The sequence below is a fragment of the Alligator mississippiensis genome, chromosome 10, assembly GCF_030867095.1.
Source record: "Alligator mississippiensis isolate rAllMis1 chromosome 10, rAllMis1, whole genome shotgun sequence".
Lineage (NCBI taxonomy): Eukaryota > Metazoa > Chordata > Crocodylia > Alligatoridae > Alligator > Alligator mississippiensis.
This window is the reverse complement of record NC_081833.1, coordinates 33,454,243-33,474,256: the sequence shown is the minus strand read 5'-3', so window position 1 is coordinate 33,474,256 and position 20,014 is coordinate 33,454,243. Positions and strand designations below refer to the sequence as shown.

The 20,014-nt window shown below is 50.9% G+C and overlaps 1 protein-coding gene across 2 annotated transcripts in view; it reads left to right on the top strand.

Annotated features, from left to right (window-relative positions):
- The window catches only part of POLE (DNA polymerase epsilon, catalytic subunit), a 67,371-nt gene that overhangs the window by 9,836 nt on the left and 37,521 nt on the right, over positions 1–20,014 (top strand). The window contains exons 14-21 of one of the 2 annotated variants that reach the window (XM_059713625.1): positions 1,071–1,184; positions 3,303–3,515; positions 11,098–11,205; positions 11,433–11,561; positions 12,000–12,102; positions 12,240–12,386; positions 17,489–17,634; positions 19,481–19,629. In XM_059713625.1, coding sequence (XP_059569608.1) covers positions 1,071–1,184; positions 3,303–3,515; positions 11,098–11,205; positions 11,433–11,561; positions 12,000–12,102; positions 12,240–12,386; positions 17,489–17,634; positions 19,481–19,629 — 1,109 coding nt within the window. The remainder of the gene's footprint in view (positions 1–1,070; positions 1,185–3,302; positions 3,516–11,097; positions 11,206–11,432; positions 11,562–11,999; positions 12,103–12,239; positions 12,387–17,488; positions 17,635–19,480; positions 19,630–20,014) is intronic. The other variant, XM_059713626.1, reaches the window with a different exon arrangement.

The window sequence follows — 20,014 nt, the reverse complement described above, 5'->3', positions numbered from 1 at the left end:
CCCCAAAATTCCCCATAGGCGCCCTTCCTAGCACCATTGCCACCCACCCTACTCTTAGCCCCCCTGCTGGGAAAAGGCTGGCGCAGTCCTTGGCCCCAAGCCCACCGTGGGCAGCTCACCCTTATCCCGAACACAAATCTGGGGGGCACATGCCCCCCATGCCTCCCCTGGGGGTGGTCACAGCAGTGGAGAGTGGCTGCCCCTCCCCACCTTCTGCATCCACTGGATGAACCACCCATGGCCCCATCCTGCTCCTGGCTCCAGGGTCCCACTTATTACCCTGGCTGGCAAGCATCTACCCCTTACTCACTCCCTCCCTCAGCATGGGGGCCTGGATCTACCCCCCACACCCCTTTCCTCCCCCATGCCCCTTTGCCCCCCCACAGACTTATTGGCTGGACGCTGCTCTCCAAGCTGCCAGGCTGCATTCCTGTAAATCAGCTATCAGATAAGTATTGGCCAATATGGCTGGTTAATAATCAGCTATTGGTATTGGCTAGGAAAATCTTTATCAGTGCACCCCTATAAATAATCCAATTATTATTCCCCAGTGCTACAATTCTAAAGCACCTGTGCCAGGTAGGCAGCAACTTCTCCATCCCTCATTTTATGAAAACTAAAGGGTTTTTATTCGGCTACACTGGGAGTAACCCATAGCCTGCAAGCCAGATCTAACCTAAAGCCTTTGGACCTAGCCTGTCTAGCTGTGGCACTTAGCAGCAGGGAGGTCTCGCAGGACCATGTCACAGTCAGCTGCCTGGGGCTCTGGCAGAAGGGAGCTATTGACACATGGCACTGTAGCTGAAAAGCAGGGAGAAGCAGCAGGAGCTGCCAAATCCTAGTGCCTGCCTAACTCTGACCTTAGTTGAGTCTTTGCTCTTGCACCACCAGAAAATGTTGCTGACCTTGGGGCTACACAATTAAGTTGTCCCATTAAGCCAAAAAACAGTGTTTACTTTTTTTTCTAAGCAGGGTCTGCCCATATTTCTTCAGGAAGCAGTAAGCGTGGAGGTGTTGCTTTTTTAGCCTTGAAGTGAATATTAATGTGATTCACTCCTGTTTCCCATTAGACTCTGGCCACCTATTCAGTGTCTGATGCAGTTGCTACATACTATATGTACATGAAGTATGTTCACCCTTTCATCTTTGCCTTGTGCACCATCATTCCCATGGAGCCTGATGAGGTGAGTGTTCTCAAGAAATCAAGTTTTTCCTATGCTGAGTAGAGGAGTTGCTTCCTTAGTAAGCAGTCAGCAAGGATGCTCTGTCAATGCAAGCATTCCCGTTGCCAATATACTTCCCCCTTTCTTGGCTCAGTGGGGTAAAAGCAGGCATATATAGGTCAGAAATGCTGAGCATCTGCAGCTTTCAGTGATTTTTGGCTAAGATTTTGCATGCCCACTATTTCTAAAAAGGAGGCTTCAGCAGGTGTTATGCCAGCTTCTGGACATTTACTCAACAAAGGGCCTCTTTGTTATTATCTTGGGCCAGATCTATCCAGTGGTCTCTAAGGAGCTAGCTTTGGTAAAACATCTCAGCAGATCTCCCACAGTTGCCATTGTACTAGTTAAGTGGGTACTGTAGAGTAAATATGACATTGGCAATGCCAGGAAAAATTTCACCATGATATGTAGGCCTGCTGTGAGTACCATTAACGCAAGCCATGGGGAACTTATTTGGTGTTAGTGCAGCAGTCACATCTATAGTGTAGACCAGTGGTTCCCAAACTCTGACAGGCTGAGTGCCACCAATTTAAAACGATACAGCCTTAAGTACCACCAGCAAATTTTTCATACACATAGGTAACGGACTATGCATTAAAACAACATCAAAACCTTTAGTAATCATAAAATCATAAATTGTTTTATCAGTTATGGTAGCCATATAAAACAGTTAAAATTTTAAAAATTGATTGTGATTAGTTGTGGGATGTTAAATTACTTGCAATTGCAATTTTAATTGCATAGCTAAAAACTCAAAATCATGCAGGTACTTTGTATGGTTGGGGGGTGGGGTTTGTGCGGGGCGGGATTTGTGAAGGTGGGGATGTGTGTGGGGGTTTTGAGACTGGGGAGGGCACCTCCTCGCAGAATGCAGGCTACTGTGGGTCAGGAGTGAGGGGCAGCGGCTTGGGAGTGACAGACATAGACGAACTTACAGACACGCACACAGATGCACAGTGCCCAGTAGGTAAGTCTGTGGAGGGGGAGGGGCAGAGTGCCTCTGCCCACTTTGCAGTGGCAGGCAGATGGCATCCCGTGCAGGTTGGGAGGCAGTGCCACATGGGGCAGAGCCCAGTGTGCAACCCACCTCCACCCATGCACAGAACAGGGGGCATGTGTCCCCCATGCCTGCCCCAGGGTATGCCCAGCAGGGGTATGCCCACCCCCCTCCGCATTCCTGGAAAGGCCCAGGCCGCCTTTGGCTCGCCCCATCCCCATGGCAGGGCTGGCACAGCCCGAGGAGAGAGAAACCTCAGGGAGCAGCGGGCTACTGCTGCAGTCTGCACTATGCTACAGCTGCCTCTGGAGCTGCATGGCACACAATGTACCTGCCGCTGCTAGGTGGGTAGAGGACGCAGTACAGCCAGCATGTAGCAGGCACATGGCGTCCCTTGATGCTCCCAGGCAGCAGCAGCGGGAGCATGGTGCAGAGCCCAGCGGCAGCCTGCTTCTGCCCCACATACATGCCCTACATGCCTGCCCCAGGGTGCGTGCAATGGCGAGGAGCCTCCCCTCCTCCCCCTGCAATGCCCCTGGATGAGCTGCCCAGGCTCTGACCATCCCACCACCTGCCCCAGGGCCCTGTTTACCCTAGGCCCTGCTTCTGCTCCCCTACCTCCCTCACCATAGGGGTCTTGCTCTGCCCACTCCCTTTCCTCCCAACACACTTACTTGCTGGGTGCTACTCCACATGCAGTGCTGTGTTCCAGGCTGTTTGCAGCAGGCTGCTACTGTGCTCTGGGTGTGTTTGGCCCCTCCCCACAGCTTTCTGCATACCACTTCCAGGTCATCTGCATACCACTAGTGGTACACGTACCACAGTTTGGGAACCGCTGGTGTAGATACAACTAAGTCAGAGGCTCAGCTTTGTTTACTGTCCCCTAAATCATTTTGTTTTGGAGTAGGGGCATTCTCCAATCTTGTATCTAAATGCAAGTGATGGCTGTAACTAGTTCAAGTTCCTCATCTCACTGACTAGGTGGGCCAACCTAGTCTCAGTTGCATAGGGCTTTTGTGTGGCCAGGTCTGTACTGAGTGTCTAACTGCCTGATAACAGGAGCCCCATGTTTATCTCCAAAGGTGTTACGGAAGGGTTCTGGAACGCTGTGTGAAGCACTGCTGATGGTCCAGGCCCATCACGCCAACATAATCTTCCCCAACAAGCAAGAGCAGGAATTCAACAAGCTCACCGAGGATGGTCATGTGCTGGACTCTGAGACTTATGTTGGTGGCCATGTGGAGGCACTGGAGTCTGGGGTTTTCCGCAGTGACATCCCATGTCGCTTCAAAATGGTAGGTTTCTTTGAATGATCTTGTCTCTGAAAGAGGGTGAAGAGAACCAACATGAATATCACTCATTTTGATAATTGCATTCCCTTGAGATTCTGTTTTTCTTACCGGGAGTGGGGGATTAAGTCCAAGACACAGATATTTTATACTTGTGTAGAGTTGCTGAGCACATGAAGTCTAGTAGAATAGGGCTGTCCAGCGGGTGGCCTCCAGGCCTCATTCAGCCCCTGGGCAGTTAGCTTTTGGCCCCTGGGTTCTTGGTCCAGGAATGGCTTTCCCCATTGCTCTCCTGATACTGCGGGGTCTTTGGGCTCCTCATGCATCTTCTAGCTTCTGCTGCCTAACCCTTTCCCATGAGGGCAGGATAGGGCAGCCAATGAGGGAGCCTGCAACTGAGTAGCCTGCAGCTAGGGAGCTTGAGGATGGAAGGGCACTAGGTGCAGTATACACCCTGGCAACATTCAGCCCTGGAGATGTGCAGTTTAAAAGTTGGACAGCTAATAGAGCAGGGGTGGGCAAAATACAGCCCACGTGCCACATGTGCCCACCAGCTGATTGGATCTGACCCAAAGGCAGGCACCCACCAATTTATTGTATCTGACCCAGCTGTCACTTGCCCCCATTGCACTCCACATGGGGCCAATTCATGGCCACTGCTGCCTGGGGCAGCATGTGCTGTGCTTCCAGTCTCCCCCACCAGTGGGTGCCAGCCCCAGCCAGCAGGTACAGCTAGGCAGAGCTGCTGATGGCACTGCCCAGGGAACTGCTGGGCTGCCTCAGCTTCCAGTGATACTGACTTCTGTCCTTGCTGCAGAGCTTTGGGCAGCAGGTAGGGAGGGGGGGCTGCAGCATTGAGGGGAGTGGGGTGGGCTCTGCCTGCATCTCGCTTTGGTCCTGCTTGTACATGGCTGGGCTGGGGAGCATGTGGATGGAGTGGAGGGCATGAAGGAACTCGGCTGTTCACAAATCCCCATTGGGCAGGCATGAGACAGGCAGGAACCAGCATGAGGTTGATGCAGGTGGAAGCAGTAGGAGCCAGCGCAGGCGCAGCTGCAGCTGTGTTGGGTGGGTGTGGAACAGAGCCTGAGAGAGCTTGTAGTGCCAGGCTCGGCTCCCTGTGCCCCACCCCATTCTCCCGGGGGCTTCCCTTGCTGCCCACTAGCAGCAGCTACTTTCCCACCGTTTTACAGCATGCTGCAAGCAAGCCAGGCAGGCAGGCAGCACGGATCCCCTCCCAACACCTGCAGAAGGGCTGGGCTTAGCCATATCACTAAGAGCGGATTGGGGGGAAGCCACATGTGGAAAAAGAAGCCCCACACCCCCCCCCCTCTACACAGCCCACACATACACCTACACACTTGCCCAATACCTCAACCATACCCACTCCCCTCCCCCCCCACACACACGCACACCCTCCCACATTCACACACATCCACACCCCAAATATTCCACCTACCCCTCCACACACAATATACAAGCAACCCCTCCCCCCAAGCAGTATTTCCTGGGCAAGGGGAGTCTTCCAATGGCAAAGATCAGGGGTTAGGGTTGGGACTTTGGGTCACAAGATTGCAACCAGGGCATGGGGCGACCCTTGCAGCCCTCAACATCTCACTAAGACTCTTTAAGCAACCCTACAGCTGAAATAATAGCTCACCTTGGGATAGAGCAGGAAACTACCAAATAGCCAACTCAGACAAAATGCTGTGTGACATCCCAGACACTGGCAAGAAGAGCATTCAGGAGCCCCATGCCCTTGGCAAAGGGCACCCTGTGTTCCTGTCTCCTTAGAGTTATGTCTCCCTCTGCTGATGTTGATTATGCCTCTTGTTATTGCTTCCTTCATCTCAACCATTCTTGGCTGGATGCTGATTTCAGTACCATTTGATCTGCTTGTCTTAAATTTCCTCAGTCAGCCCCTTCCAGTGTTCTTGGTCACACACTCCATGTTTCATAAGTTCTTTGGGGTTGGTTCATTAAGTGTAATGTAGAATGTTGGACTCCTGTGCTGTGTATGTCTTCCAGCGCATTCAGCTCTTGCATTAATCATTTTTGCTGCAGATCAATGGGCAGCATGTATTTGGACCCAAAAGGATTCTTGGTGTAGAACTGAGTAACCTGGTTCCTACAGATAGCAAAGTGCATTTGAGACAGTACAGAACCAGTCTAGCAGTCAATCTGAACCACTGTGATATGGATGAACTTAAAATTTTACAGACCTATAAGCACTGTATTTCATGTACCTTTATTTTAGGGAGATCTCAACAGCAGTGAGGTGCCTCCTGTATCCAGGCTTTGTGTGTTGTGTTTTAACAGCACTCTAGAACATGTGGTCATTTTAGAAGCTTGTAATGAAATGCTGCATGTTCCTGTTGCCTAGAGCAGTGATTCTTGCAACCCACAGGTTGAGAAAATATAAAAGGGTCATGAACAATCATGGGAAAATTTGCGTGCCCAGAGTGGGCACGGGGCTGCAGCCTGGATGGACCAGCACAGGCAGGAGCTGCCTCTGTGGCCCAGCGAGCAAGACCCTGCACAGGAAGGCAGAGCAGGGTGGTAAGACTGCACAAGGAGTAATGGATGGGGTTGGGGAGGGGGGCACGCTGCCCTCACTTGTTTCTGCTGCCACCGCTTCCCTCAAGCCTGAGCTCTATCCTGAAGGGGTGGTGGGTGGCCTGGGGGGAGTAGCAGTGGCCAGATCATGGCAGCGGAGTGGAGCCACAGTCCAGTGCGCAAGCAGCAGGCAGCGGGAAGAGGTGAGGGCAGCACAGCCCACCCCCCGTCCATTACTCCTCGCACTGTTGGTGGTGTGACTGGCCTTGGTGTCCTAGCAGTGGCGGCAGCAGCAGCAGCGAGTCTTGATGCCTTTCTCCAGGTCCTGTCCACTAGGCCATGAAGGCAGCTCCTGCCCATGCCAGTCCAGCCAGGCTGCAGCCCCATGCCCTCTGTGGGTGCATACACTCCCACCCCCTGCCCCAAACATCGTGGAGCTGGGGGCAGGGCATGGCAAGTCAGGAATGAGGAGCACCAGTAGGGCTAGGAGGCTGGGTGGTTTTGAGTTGGGACTTAGGGGAAATGACTGGGCCAGGGGGCTGCGAGTCGGAAGTGAGGGGCACTGGTAATTTTGCATTGTGCAAATTGCACAATGATGAATGTCATTTGGGAGTAATGGAGGGCCACAGGTTGATACTTCTGTTAATGTTTTCTTGTTGATTTCTGTCTTTAAAATTAAGACTGTTGAGCTGCTTTAACTTGTACCATGTGTAATTAATATTTTGGGACCAAAATATGTGCGTGTTTTCTACTTAAACTGTTTATTGGGTCAGGGCTGGACATTGATACTTACAAATGGGTCCTGGTGTTGCACTTAAAAACCGAATTTCTAACCTAGTGCTTTATGAATTGAGGTAACACTCAGTTGATGAATAGCAGAAAGGCTTGCTTTAATAACTACCAACAAGTTACAAAACTAAATGACAGAAAAGACTGTAACTGTTGGTGGGCTGGTGTCCCCGCTGTGCCTGTCTGTAGTCCAGTTTGATGATATGTCTTTATCTGTGTTCAGGAATACTGATGCAAAATCTCATTGAAGAGCTCAGCTTTGTTCCTCTTATCTGTTACTGATTGCACTAGTCTGTCCTGTAGGGGTCCTATATTACTATGTGCCCTCTTTTGCTTCCTATATACCCAAAAAAGGACTTTTTTTGTTGCCAGTCTGAGTTTCATTGCTGCTTTGGCCTTTCTTACTAACTCCCTGCAAGTGCAAGCCAAATAGGTATATTCCTCCTTGGTGGATACCCCCTGCTTCCACAGTCTGTATGCCTCTTTTTTTCCCCATCTCTGGGCTCTCCTGGATTTCCCTGTTCAGCCAAGAGGGTTTCTTGGCCCCTTTGCCCCCCTTCATGTGCAATGGGATTGTTCCCTTCTGTGCCGGAAGGATCGTTCCCCTGAGGAATGACCACCCTTCCTGGACTCCCATCTCACCAAGGCACTTGTTTTTCAGCATCTCACTAAACTCCTGAGCTCGTTGAAGTTAGCCTTCTTGAAATCTAGCATTTCTGCCCTACTGGTTATCTTTCCTACTTCTCGACGGATAGTAAATTCCAGCAACTGGTGGTCTTTATCTCCTAGACTACCCTGTATCTGCAGATCTCCCACCAGGTCATCCCCTGTAGCAAACACCAAATCCAGTAAGGCATCTCCCCTAGTGGGACCATATACTTCCTGCATTAGGTGACAGTCCTGTATGCAGGTTAGGAACCTACATAAACAGTCGGATCTAGTTGACTGCACCTCCCAGCAGAAGCCAGAGTAATCAAAGTCACCTATGATAACCATATCACTTGAGCGTATGGCCTCTGAGAGCTGCTTTGAGAATTCCAGGTTTAGCTCATCCTCCTGGTGTGGTGGTCTGTAATGGACTTGGTAGTGGGAGTCTCTTTCAGCCTGACCCCCTTGTATTCTGACCCACAGTACCTCAATTTGCCCCTCTGCAGATCTCATCTTGATTACTGAGGATGTATATTGCACCTTAACATAGAGAGCAACACCCCCACCACCTTTTTCCCACTGTATTACGTCTATACCGCCTGTAGCCCTCAGTGTCTACTGCCCAGTCACGGGTAGGGTTCCACCAGGTTTCAGTTAATCCAACCAGGTCAAAGTCTTTGTTTGCAAGCAGGAGTTTGAGTTCCTCCTGTTTGTTCCCCATGCTCCTAGCATTAGTATAGAGACATTTAAGTCCCCAGGTAGGTGCCCTTGTTACCCCCTGTCCTTACGCCTTTCGGACCCTGCAGTACTTGCTTGGACTTTTCCAGTGCATGACTCCTGGTCCATCGTTCCTAGGATATCTCTGTCTTTTGCATCCCTCATCCCCTGACAAACCTAGTTTAAAGCCCTGCGTAGGAGATGAGCCAACCTGTAAGAGAACAGACTCTTACCTTTTGAAGAGGGATGGAGACTGTCTCGTCCCAGCATGCCTCTTTCCTGGAAGTGCAGACCATGGTCAAAGAAGCCGACACTAACTCCAGAGCTGCAAGTTGACTTCTCCAATACAGCTGTCTTGACATGGACCACGACTGCTGACTGGGAGGATTGATGAGAAGGCCACCTGTGCCTCCAAGCTTCTAAGCCTGGCACCCAGAGCCTTGTAGTTGCTCATGATCCGACCTAGATTACTCCTGGCCATATCATTTGTTCCCACATCCTTTCCTTATCTCCATCAAGGATTGGAGGGATTCCAAGATCATCTCTGGGTGTTGTGGGATGGAGTTGAGAAAACTCTTGTCAACAACAGAGTCTCAACTGAGGTCTTCAAAATGCTCTTTCCAATGGGCATTGATGTCTCATGTTTTCTTGATCAGGTCTCCTCCATCCTTGTGTCAAGGGGGTTGGTCCCTGAGTTCTTGGACCATAGATGGCTTTCATGGCACTGACAACTGCCTATCATAGATGTCAGTGAGATGTTGAATCTCCTTAGCCTTGTCTTACCACCATTTGTTCTTCATGTTGTGGGTCCTCCTTTGGACCTCTGCCTTTGGCTTGTTGGAGATTCATTTTCTTTACCTTGAAGTTGGTGTCGTTTTGACAAGCACAAAAGACCTTTTACTTGTGATTGATCAACTCTTGGATCTCCTTGTCATTCTCATCAAACCAATCTTGGTGTTTCCTGGTAGAGAATCCAAGTGTCTCTTCACAAGCACAGTGGCCTTGAGGGCATCCCACACATTGCAGATGTTCTCCCATTGTTGTTGATTGGATTTCACCAGCTCTTTTGTTGAGGCACTGGTGGAAGAGGTCTTGCTTGATTGGATTCTTAAGTCCTTTGAAGTTGACCTTTCATCGGCATTGCTTCTGCTATAGCCATTATTTGGAAGCCAGTTCTGAGTGACATAACCAAGCGGATGAGTCGGTGATCAGTCCAGTAATCATTGGCTCCTAGCATAGCTTGGGTGATGCAAATGTCTTTGTGATCCTGGGCACAGACGATGACATAGTTTATCTGGTGCCAGTGCTTAGATCATAATGTCTTATGCCTGTTTTTTCTGGTGGAACAGGGTGTTGGTGACGGTGATTCCATGTTCTGTGCATTTGGTCAAGAGGAGGATACCACTGGAGGTGACCTTTCCTACTTCTTCCTTACCAGTGGTTCCATTCCAGAGATTAGAGTCCCTTCTGACTCTTGTGTTGAAATTGCTGAGAAGAATAAGTCCATCTCCCTCCAGAACATCAAAAAGGACTTGGTCAGGTTTGGCATAGAATTCCTCCTTGGTTTCATCAGCGGCATCAAGAATTGGGGTGTACTTCCTGATGACAGTGGCATATTATCTCCCCTCCAGCTTAAGACAGAGTCATGAGGCCCTCATTAATTCTGATGGGGAACTCACTAAGTTGGTTTATGAGTTCATTCTTAATGGAAAAACCAGCTTTGTGAAGTTGGTGTTCTTCTTCCTGCTTACCCTTCCAGAAGAAGGTATAGCCACCTCCATGTTCTTTGAACTGCCCATCTCCCACTTGCTGGGTCTTGCTCAGTGCAGCTACATCAGCACTGTGTTGCCTGAGTTCTTGTTCACTATTGGGGTTTTCTATGAGGTTCTTAATGTTCCAGGTCCCAAAAATGATGGTGTGTCTTCACTGGTATTTTTGACCACAGTAAAGGTGATCCTACTGGAAGCGGTTATCTAGTCAGGAGGAAATACAGAATACCGTATTGGGCTATGTTTAGAGCACCTTTTCTAGCCCCCGTTCCACATGGGGTGAGCAGAGAAGAACCTGAAGAGGGCTGCTCAGTCACAGTTGCAGCTACCAAATCTCACTTCTGTCTTGTCCAAGTGCTAGATGACCTTTTTGTAACTGCTACCCTTGTGCCGGTTTATGACTAGGCACTTCCAGACCTCACAATCCTGCTCCTGTTACCATTAGCTGGTTGCCAAAGAGCTCGAGGAATGTGCTGAAAGCTGTTTTCATGGAAGATGCCTGTGCGTGACTTCTTTTATCATGGAAAAGCTGCTGCACATCAGTTTCCACATGGCTCTTGACAGAATGGGATTTTGATGCAGTGGCAAAGAGACCAAGACACCTGAGGATCTTGTTCCACTGCAGCCTTCATCTGCCTTCTCAGCCATTGAGATTCTAAAATATCTTCCACCTTCTCCACCATTGATGACTTGTAGACTTGTGGCTGGGGGCTGGGCAGGCTCATATTAGTAGTGGCCTGTACTTGTCGTGTCACAGCACTGTAAGGATACATGTGTTTTTTCAGAAGGGAAAGCATTGACATCTATTGTCTTCAGCACGTACTGGTGGTGTTGCCGCTGCTTGGTCCGCAACTGCTTATTCATCAGTTACTCCTACTTATTTCACAGCTAACCTTCCCTGAAGGTCATTCCACTATCTGGCACCTGTGGGCGTGCTGGGTAGCAGTATAGTTCTGCCCCACAGCCAGATTATTCTAGACACATCTCCTAAAGCTTATCCTGGAAAATGGCAGCTTAGTGGGAGTTTGTAGCTGCTTCCTTAACTGGACAGTGGGGGATGTTGGGTACGAAGAGCTGGAGATAACACTTTTATTCTCATACCTTCCTAGAATCCTGCTGCCTTTGACTTCCTGCTACAGCGTGTGGAGAAGACCTTAAGACATGCCATTGAGGAAGAAGAGGGTTTGCCATTGGATCAAGTCACCAATTTCCAGGAGGTAACTTGCCCTGATTCCAGCATCAGGGGCTATGGCCTGGAAACAAAAATCTCATGTTTCTGTAAGTGGCATCTTACTGATGCCAAATAAGTAATTCCACCATTATAAGCTTCCTACTCCCTTGGCTCTTCCTATTCCTCTCTTCTTGGGACCTTGTTTGCTCTCTGGTCTGTGGCTGAATCATTGTTTTCTTTCTGTCTGATTTGTGCATCTTATCCTCACTGCAGGTTTGTGATGAAATCAGAGTCAAGCTGAATTCCTTGAAGGATGTTCCTAATCGGATTGAGTGTCCCCTTATATACCATCTGGATGTGGGAGCCATGTATCCCAACATCATTCTAACAAATAGGTTGCAGGTGGGTAGCAGGCACTTAAAGAGATCTTAGATTCTTTTCAGCTGGCAACAAGCTAATTAATTTTTCAGGATAGAGGGGTAAAGCAGGGCTGGGGTCTGAAGGTCTAAGAAGGCACTCGAAGTAAACCCATTGCCTGCTATAACCACAGCTGATAGGTGGTCAGAACAGAGAGAAGCCTCTTAGGAGTTCCAGATTCAGTTGATAGAGATCTGGGGTGCTGCCTAGGTGGGCCTCTTCTGATCATTTCCATCCACTGTTTTTAATAGAACCATAATATATTCATATTTTAATATAACCATAATATAATATTTAATATAGCCATAATGCATCCATAAAGACTGCAACATAAAAGCCTGGAGTTGGGGACTTGCATGTTGCACTGTAAGAGTCTTAGAGCCAAGCTTGTTTCTTTAATCTTGTGTGTCTGTTTCTTTCCAGCCCTCTGCGATGGTGGACGAGGCCACATGTGCTGCCTGTGACTTTAACAAGCCAGGTGCCAATTGTCAACGTCGCATGACCTGGCAATGGAGAGGGGAATTCAGTGAGTGTTACTTTGGTGCTGGACTGTTAAAATTCTCTTACTGTATTGCACTGTGGATAGAACATGGAGGTTGACCCAGTTATAGTCTGAACCCGTTTCCTAATCCTTCCCCACCTCATGATGATGTTCCCTTGTAGTGCCTGCGAGCCGCAGTGAGTATCACCGCATCCAGCAGCAGCTAGAGTCAGAGAAGTTTCCTCCATTCTACCCAGATGGACCACCCCGTGCCTTTCATGAGCTCTCCCATGAGGAACAGGCCAAGTATGAAAAAAAGCGATTAGCAGGTGAGAAAATAATCTATTGTATAGCATTTGCCAGTGCTCGGAGCTCATGGCACATAATGTTGTTTTGCATCATCAGGATTACAAAGTCAGGTTTTTCTTATGTTGCTACTTCAGATCTGTGAAGAAAGGCTGACTCTTTGCCTGGTCTACATGGGTACAATCTGTGGGCTGCAAGGGATTATTCACTCGCTGTCTGTAATAATAGGGACTGTCCCATGCAGGCATAATTGACTAATCTGTGTTCATTTTGTCTGTTCTATAGAGAGTACTTTACTCACCTCTTTCTCATTTTAATGTAGGAATTACTTTGTTCGCTGTTTCAAATCATGTGTTCCCATTGCCTCTTTTCAAGTGTCCCTATTTAGTGTTCCCTGGGACATACAGCCAGTTTCCAATCTTGCGGTTGTGAAACAAACATGCCAATGATGAATCAGTATAAGGGTTATATAGGTAGCAGTGACTTCTAATTTTTGACCACAGATTCATTCATTTCTGATGATCATTAGCTCCAAAACATATCAGTTAAACAGAAATGTTAGCATCATTAACAGTTTCACCATTTCTGTAACATTGTTGGAGAAGAAATATCCAGGAAGGTAGGAACTATAGTAGCGTTGGGCAATTTATTTTGGCTGGAGGACCACTTAAGGAGTTTTGGTGAGCTGTCAAGGGCCGCAAGGGTACACCCTTTGCCAAACTGCTAAGCCCCCTCCTTGACAAGTGCCTTGCCCCCCGGTTGCCATTTTAGGACATGAAGACCCTCCCCTGACCTTTGCCACCAGAAGTCCCTAGCCTTCCCTGGAAGTACTCCTTTTGGGAGGGGTCTTGCTTAGGGGTGCACCAATAAGAGATTTTGTGGCCTATACTCAGCCGATTATTTAAGGAGGCATGTCGGCCAATACCAATCTGATATTGGATACAGCTGCCATCAGGTGGTAAGTCCGGTGTGGTGTAGGGAGGGTGAGGGAAGGGGCGTGGGAGGCCAGATCGACACCCCCCTCATGAGGGAGGGGACAGGTGCTACCCAGCGGCAGGGGGGAGGGGGGTGCAGGACAGAGGCATGGCTTGTGGGGTGGGGGCAGCTCCTGCTGCTGCTTGCACCCCAGGAAGGTGGGGGAGGCATGTGCCCTCCCATATCTGTGTGGCGCGAGGGGGGCTGCAGCTGCGGGGTGGAGCTAGTGCTGTGCAGGGCTTTTCTTGCCAGGGGCTGAGCTTGGAGTGGGCTCTGACAGCACTGGGAGGAGGCTGCAGCCACCCCAAACCCGGTGCCACTGCCCAGCGCAGCCCCAGCTGAACGCCTCGCCTCCACTCAAGCACCGGGAAAAGCTGGGTCTGTGGCGGGCGGCGGTGCAGGGCTTGGGAGTGGAGCTGTGGCGAAATCTGGTGTGGCTGCAGCCTCCTCCCAGTGCTGCCAGAGCCTGCTCCGAGCCCAGCCCCCAGCAAGAAAAGCCCTGCTCAGCCCCGGCTTCAGCTCCACCCTGCAGCTGCAGCCTGCCGCATGCTGCGCACACGCCCCCCAACCCTCCTGGGGTGCAAGCAGTGACAGGAGCTGCCCCGATGCCACGAGCCTTGCCTCCCGCCCCCCCTGCCCCGGCTGGGCAGTGGCTGCCCTCGCCCCCTCCTTCACCACTGGGGGCATTGATCTGCCCCTCCCCCATGCTCCTTCCCTCGCCCCTCCCCTTCTGACTTACCAGCTAGAGGCAGCTCTCCATGCTGCTGGCTCTGCTCTGTGCTGTGCTGCGGCTGCGCACAGCACAGGCATTTATCTGCCAAATTATTGGCCACATTGGGCTGATATCCAATAGAGACAATTTTCTTTATATCAGTACTGATCCAATATCAGACTGATGTATTGATGCACCTCTAGTCTTGCTGTCTTAGAACTGGAAGTCCTGCCCTGTCACATGGTCCATGACGTAAGAAGACCCACCCACCCCAACCGACACTAGACCTTGCCCTGCGTGCTGCCATGTTGGTCCCAGAATCCCCTGTTCCCTTCACATGGTCCCTAACATCAGAAAGTCCATCCTTTGACTTGGAAACACTGCCCTTCCACAGGGCTTACCCTCATGGTACATGGCCTACCCCTGGAGCCTCAGAAGTTCTGCCCTCTAGGCCATGAGACACAGGCATTACCTACCAGGTAGTGAGGGGTTGTGACCCCTCTAACAACCTGCCCCATTCCCCTCAACTAATAGGTGGGAGTTTCAGGAGTGTTGAACCTCCCCAAGAATGGCACCAGACCAATTGAGTTGGGGGCCGCACACATTATTTTTTTCAGAAGAAATCATTTCAATAAAATATAGATAAAAAACCAAATTGTATACTAAAACTCAAAGACCTACTATAATCTATTATATTTCCAAAAAATATTTTTGTCCAGATTTGTGTGTTTGAGTAGTGTATATGTAAGTGATTGTGTAATAGCTCAAAACAGTCTTACTCTTGTATATTTTGTGGTGGGGGTAGGGTAGGAGGTATGTATGGGGGGGTGGGTGCATGGGTATGCGTGTGTGTGGGGTGGCTTTGGTGTGCCTGTGGTGGGGGGGACACACACTGTGTGAATGCTAGGTCCTGGGAGCTGGCTGGGGATGGGGTGGGGGGAGGGAGGGGCCGGGTGTGTGTGTGCAGCAGAGCTTGCCCAGTCATTGTAGGTGCAATCCATGCACCCTCCAGCCCGTGGCTGCTCCCTGGCACTCTGCTTGGGACCGAGCCCTACCCAGTACACCCTGACCTTCACTCCTACCTACAACTACTCTGTGATGGAGCTAAAGCTTCAAGTGCTGAGGCAGGAGCTCCCAGTTGCAGCTTCTCCCCATCTGCCCCCCCCTTCCCCCATTGTTCAGGGGGCGGTCCACCCTCCCACCATTGTTCCAGTCTTGATCCTGTAGATAAGGCGCTGTTTCATAGTTTCATAGTTTGTAGGGTCTGAAGGGACCTTGAGAGATCATCAAGTCCAACCCCCTGCCATGGCAGGAAAGAGTACTGGGGGTTAAATGACCTCAGCAAGGTGTTCATCTAGCATCCTCTTAAAGACCCCCAGGGTAGGAGCCAGCACCACTTTGCTTGGAAGTTGGTTCCAGGTCCTAGCCGCCCTGACAGTGAAGTAGCGCCTCCTGATATCTAGTCTAAATCTACCCTCTGCCAGCTTGTGACCGTTATTTCTTGTCACTCCTGGAAGTGCTCGGGGGAACAGGGACTCCCCCAGTGCCTGCTGGTTCCCTCTGACTAGTTTGTAAACAACTGCTAGATCCTCCCTCAACCTTCTCTTGTGGAGGCTGAACAGATTCAGGTCCCGTAGCCTCTCCTCGTAGGGCCTGCCCTGCTGCCCCCTGATCATGCGAGTGGCCCTCCTCTGGACCCGCTCCAAGTTGTCCACATCCCTCCTGAAGTGCGGTGCCCAGAACTGGATGCAATACTTCAACTGTGGCCTGACCAGTATTGCATAGAGGGGGAGGATCATCTCCTTGGACCTGCTTGAGATGCATCTGTGGATGCAGGACAAGGTGTGGTTGGCCTTCCTAACCGTGTCCGCATACTGTCGGCCCATGTTCATTTTGGCATCAATAATGACTCCAAGATCCTTTTCTGCCTCTGCACTGACAAGAAGGGAGTTCCCCAGCCTGTAGGTATGCTGCTGGTTCTTCCTCCCCAGGTGCAGCACCTTGCACTTGTCAGTGTTGAAACCCATCCTGTTCTCATCCTCCCACCCCTGTAACCTGTCTAGGTCCAATTGCAGCCTATTTCTCCCTTCTAGCGTGCCCACTTCCCCCCCACATCTTAGTATCATCTGCAAATTTGTTTTGGTCTGTGCTGGTAGGGCCTGCACATCTGCATAGTTAGGATGTTATCTCTTTTCCCCCCCTTCCCAACAGCAACTCACCAAAACTCACTATGGGGCTGTGGGCAGGTGGGAAGCAGCATTCAGGAGTGGGAGGGGTGGGAGAGGCTGGGATCACATGCCTCTCAACACCCCATATACCAGAGGCAGGGGCATGTGTGGGTGTATCTGTGGAGGGGGGCCTGCCTAGGTGCTAGGTCCTGGGAGCCTGCTGTGGGTGAAGGGAGGGGAGGGGGTGGCACATGCAGCAGAACTCACCCAGACCAGGCACTGCAGTCCACACTGCCCCCCTGGCACTCTACATGGGGTTGTGCCTTGCCCATTCATACCAGGGCAGCCCATGCTGCACACCTGCCAGTGCCCACAGCCTGGCCGGGTGCTAGCCTGTGCCCCACGCTTCCAATGGTAGTTCCTGTTCCTGATCTTCCCCCTGCTGCACTTCACCATGCCACTCCAGGCAAGGAACGTCAGCTAGGCTCTTACCTCAGCATGTGGTGCTTCAGCTCCAGCTCTCAGAAGGTGGCTGGGAGCTGAAGCTGAAGCCCTGCTGCTGGGGCAGGAGCTGTCCAGGTGAAGCTTCTTGCCTACTTGCTCAGAGTGTTGTGATGCAACATGGTAGAGGTAGGAGCTGTTTCCATTGGGCTGTTCCCGTTGTGGCTGCAGCTGGCCAGGTGCTGCTCTGTACCCCCTGCTTCCAGCAGCAGCTCTTCCTCCCGCTTCTGCCACACTGTGCCGCTCCCAGCGAGTACATGGGACTCTGGTTTCAGATACCAGTTGCCTTCCAGTAGAGCCGCAGCCCCCTCACGCTGTGATATGAGCCACCCTGCTGAAACTGCTCACTTAGAGGGGCATGGGCAGGGGCAAGATCAAAAGCACAAGCCACCGCTTGAGGCTGGGGGTACAGAGCAGCACCCAGCTACAGCTGCGCTGTAAACACCCACACCAGAAGCTGTGCGCTGTCTGGGAGCTGGGTCATTGGGGGCTAATGGTAGTCCAGAGCAGGCTGCCCTGGCACAAGTGGGCAGGGCATGGCCCCATGCAGATTGCCCTGGGGGCAGCTGCAAGCCACATCCACTCCTCCAGCAGGCCAAATCTGGCCTGCAGGCCGTATTTTGCCCATCCCTGACCTAGGAATTTGGTCCACAGTGGCTGGACATCAGAGGCTTAGTAGCTTCTCCATTCTGCCATGGGCATAGTATGCTATCTGTACTTGTGGGTGCACAGATCTCTGACCGAGCTCCACCTATTCATTCTTTCATAGATTACTGCCGGAAGGCCTATAAGAAGATACGTGTCACCAAGGTGGATGAACGCATCACCACTGTTTGTCAGCGGGAGAATTCATTCTATGTGGACACTGTGCGAGCTTTCAGAGACCGTCGCTACGAGTTCAAGGGGCTGCATAAGGTCCGGGCCTCAAATTCGCTAGCTTTTTTGCCAGTAAAAGGCTAAATATGTTCTCTTCTTACTGATAGTTCCTGCACAGAACTACTTAGGCTGTGAGTGAAGCTTGCTGAGTCTGACGCACATTTAATACAAAGCTAAGCAGTAGTTCAAAGAGCCCAGGGGATGTACATGGATCTTTCTCTGGCTGTTAACTTCAAACAGCTGTAGCCAGGGCCATGTCCTGTCCCCCCCTCCCTGAATCCAGTGCGTCTGGCCACTTGGCGCCCTCACCTCGCTACCAAATCTGCCACCGGCTTCCTTGCGCCCTGCACCCTGCTTGGGTCTTCTTTGGTTCTAGCTATAGTGCACTAACAGCTTCATGGCACAATTACTTGCTATACCCATTAACTAAACAGATGAAGCTTAGTTCACACAGGATTTAGTGAATTTTATGAGTTTCTGCTCCCTGCCTTTTATATGGATCTGATTTGTTTTCATTTTGGGGCATCCCATTTAGAATGAAAAAGGCATGAGGCTAGAGGGTAGGGTTCAACCCTTTCCTTTCCTCAGTGGTAGAATGCTCCAGAAAAAGAGCAGTCAAGGCTCTCTCTTTTTGTGCTTTGCCCCTTATCCCTAACTTCCTCAGCCCTGTCTTAAGACTAGATGGGCTAATGGCCTTTTCAACCTACACAGTTCTGCTTTGTATTTTTTAACATATTACTGCATTAAAAGACAAGGGCTTTTTCCCCCTTAATGTTGTGGGGGAGAGGGGAAAGCCCCTCACCTTATAATCAAGTACGAGGTTGGTATGGAGTGTGGCAAGTGACTGCGACTGTGGCCCCAAGCTAGGGTGGGAGCCTGAGCCAGAGCCGCAGATTCTGCTTGCTCCCTGTGGCCTCTGCACCCCCCTGCCACTCCTCCCCTACACCCTCAAGCCCCTGCTACTCCCAGTCTTTCCCTCTCTCTCCCTCTGCTGCACTCCTGCTTACCTTTATTCCACAACAGCAGGCTCTGTCCTTTCTGGAGCCAGGAGCACAGAGTATGCTCCATGCTTCCATGAGGATGAAGCCTGCTGTTGTAGAGCAAAGGTAAGGGGAGACTGGGGGAGCAGGGGGAGATGGGAGGAAGGAGGGTGGGGACCCAAGGTTACAAGAAGCAGCAGTGGTGTGGAAAGAGAGGGAATGGAAGGAAGATTGGGGGCCTGAAGCTGTGGGGGGGCCAGGCACAATAGGGGCCAAATGAGCAGGGCGCTAGCTGTCTGCCTCTCTCACTGCCTGCCTCCTAACTTGCCCCCTTCCTGCCTGTGCCGTACTGCTCCTACTGCGTCTGGCTGGCTGGAAGGCGTCTGTGTGGCCCACAGAGGGGCATCACTGCCCTTGCCCCCAGCCCTGTTCCTGGGAGTGAGCACAGAAGCACAGTCCTTTTTTCCACGCCCCCCCGCCTGCCATTCAGACCCCCGCTGTTCTCCAGGAAGAGGATGGAGGAGAACTAGCTGAGGTGGGGGGAAGGGGGAGCTGTGGTATGCTGTGTGGGGCCGGCAGTGCACAGCATGCTCCTTCACCTCCCTCGGGTAAGAGGTGAACTGTGGGAATGGGCCAGGGGAGATGCCGCCACCAGACCCCAGGGTGCACTGTGTGCCCGCCCACCCACGCATACCCCCTATGGCCATTCTAAGTATCCCTGGGGGTATGTGTACCCCCAGTTGACAACCCCTGGTCTAGGTACAGGTGAAAGAATAATAGAGTTAATATGACTGATCCCGACAAGCCCATGCCTTTAACTAGATGTTCTCATGGAAGTTGGTTGGACATTGTCACTCCCTGTAATGGATGGCAGAATCACTGATTGCTGTGTCTGTCACTCTCAGGTGTGGAAGAAGAAGCTGGCTGCAGCCATGGAGATTGGAGATGCCTCTGAAGTAAAGCGCTGCAAGAATATGGAGATCCTGTATGACTCTTTGCAGCTGGCTCACAAGTGTATTCTCAACTCTTTCTACGGCTATGTCATGCGCAAAGGGTGTGTACTAACTATGACCTCTCTGAGGGCATCTAGAAATGTACTTTCCCCTATTTGTTCTTTCTGGTATGTTCTCTGGGTAGAGGTTATAGGAAAAAAGATTGCTTGGTTGATCCTACACAGACATCCCCCCAGCCTGTAGCTTATTTTGAAGCCTATGGGTTACAGTGAACAATTCCTGTAATACTAATCTCACTGTTGTCTAGGTAATGCTAATGGGCCAGCTAAAAATGACCCTGCTGTTTTTGGTGTCTAGCGTCCAGATATTTCTTGTGACACAGGTTCTATGATGTAGACCTAAGGAGATAAGACATCAGCAGGGGAAATAGGTATGATCTGCAGTGCTGTCTGTTCTGCCTTTCTTGCTTCGGAGACGCTTTCATCT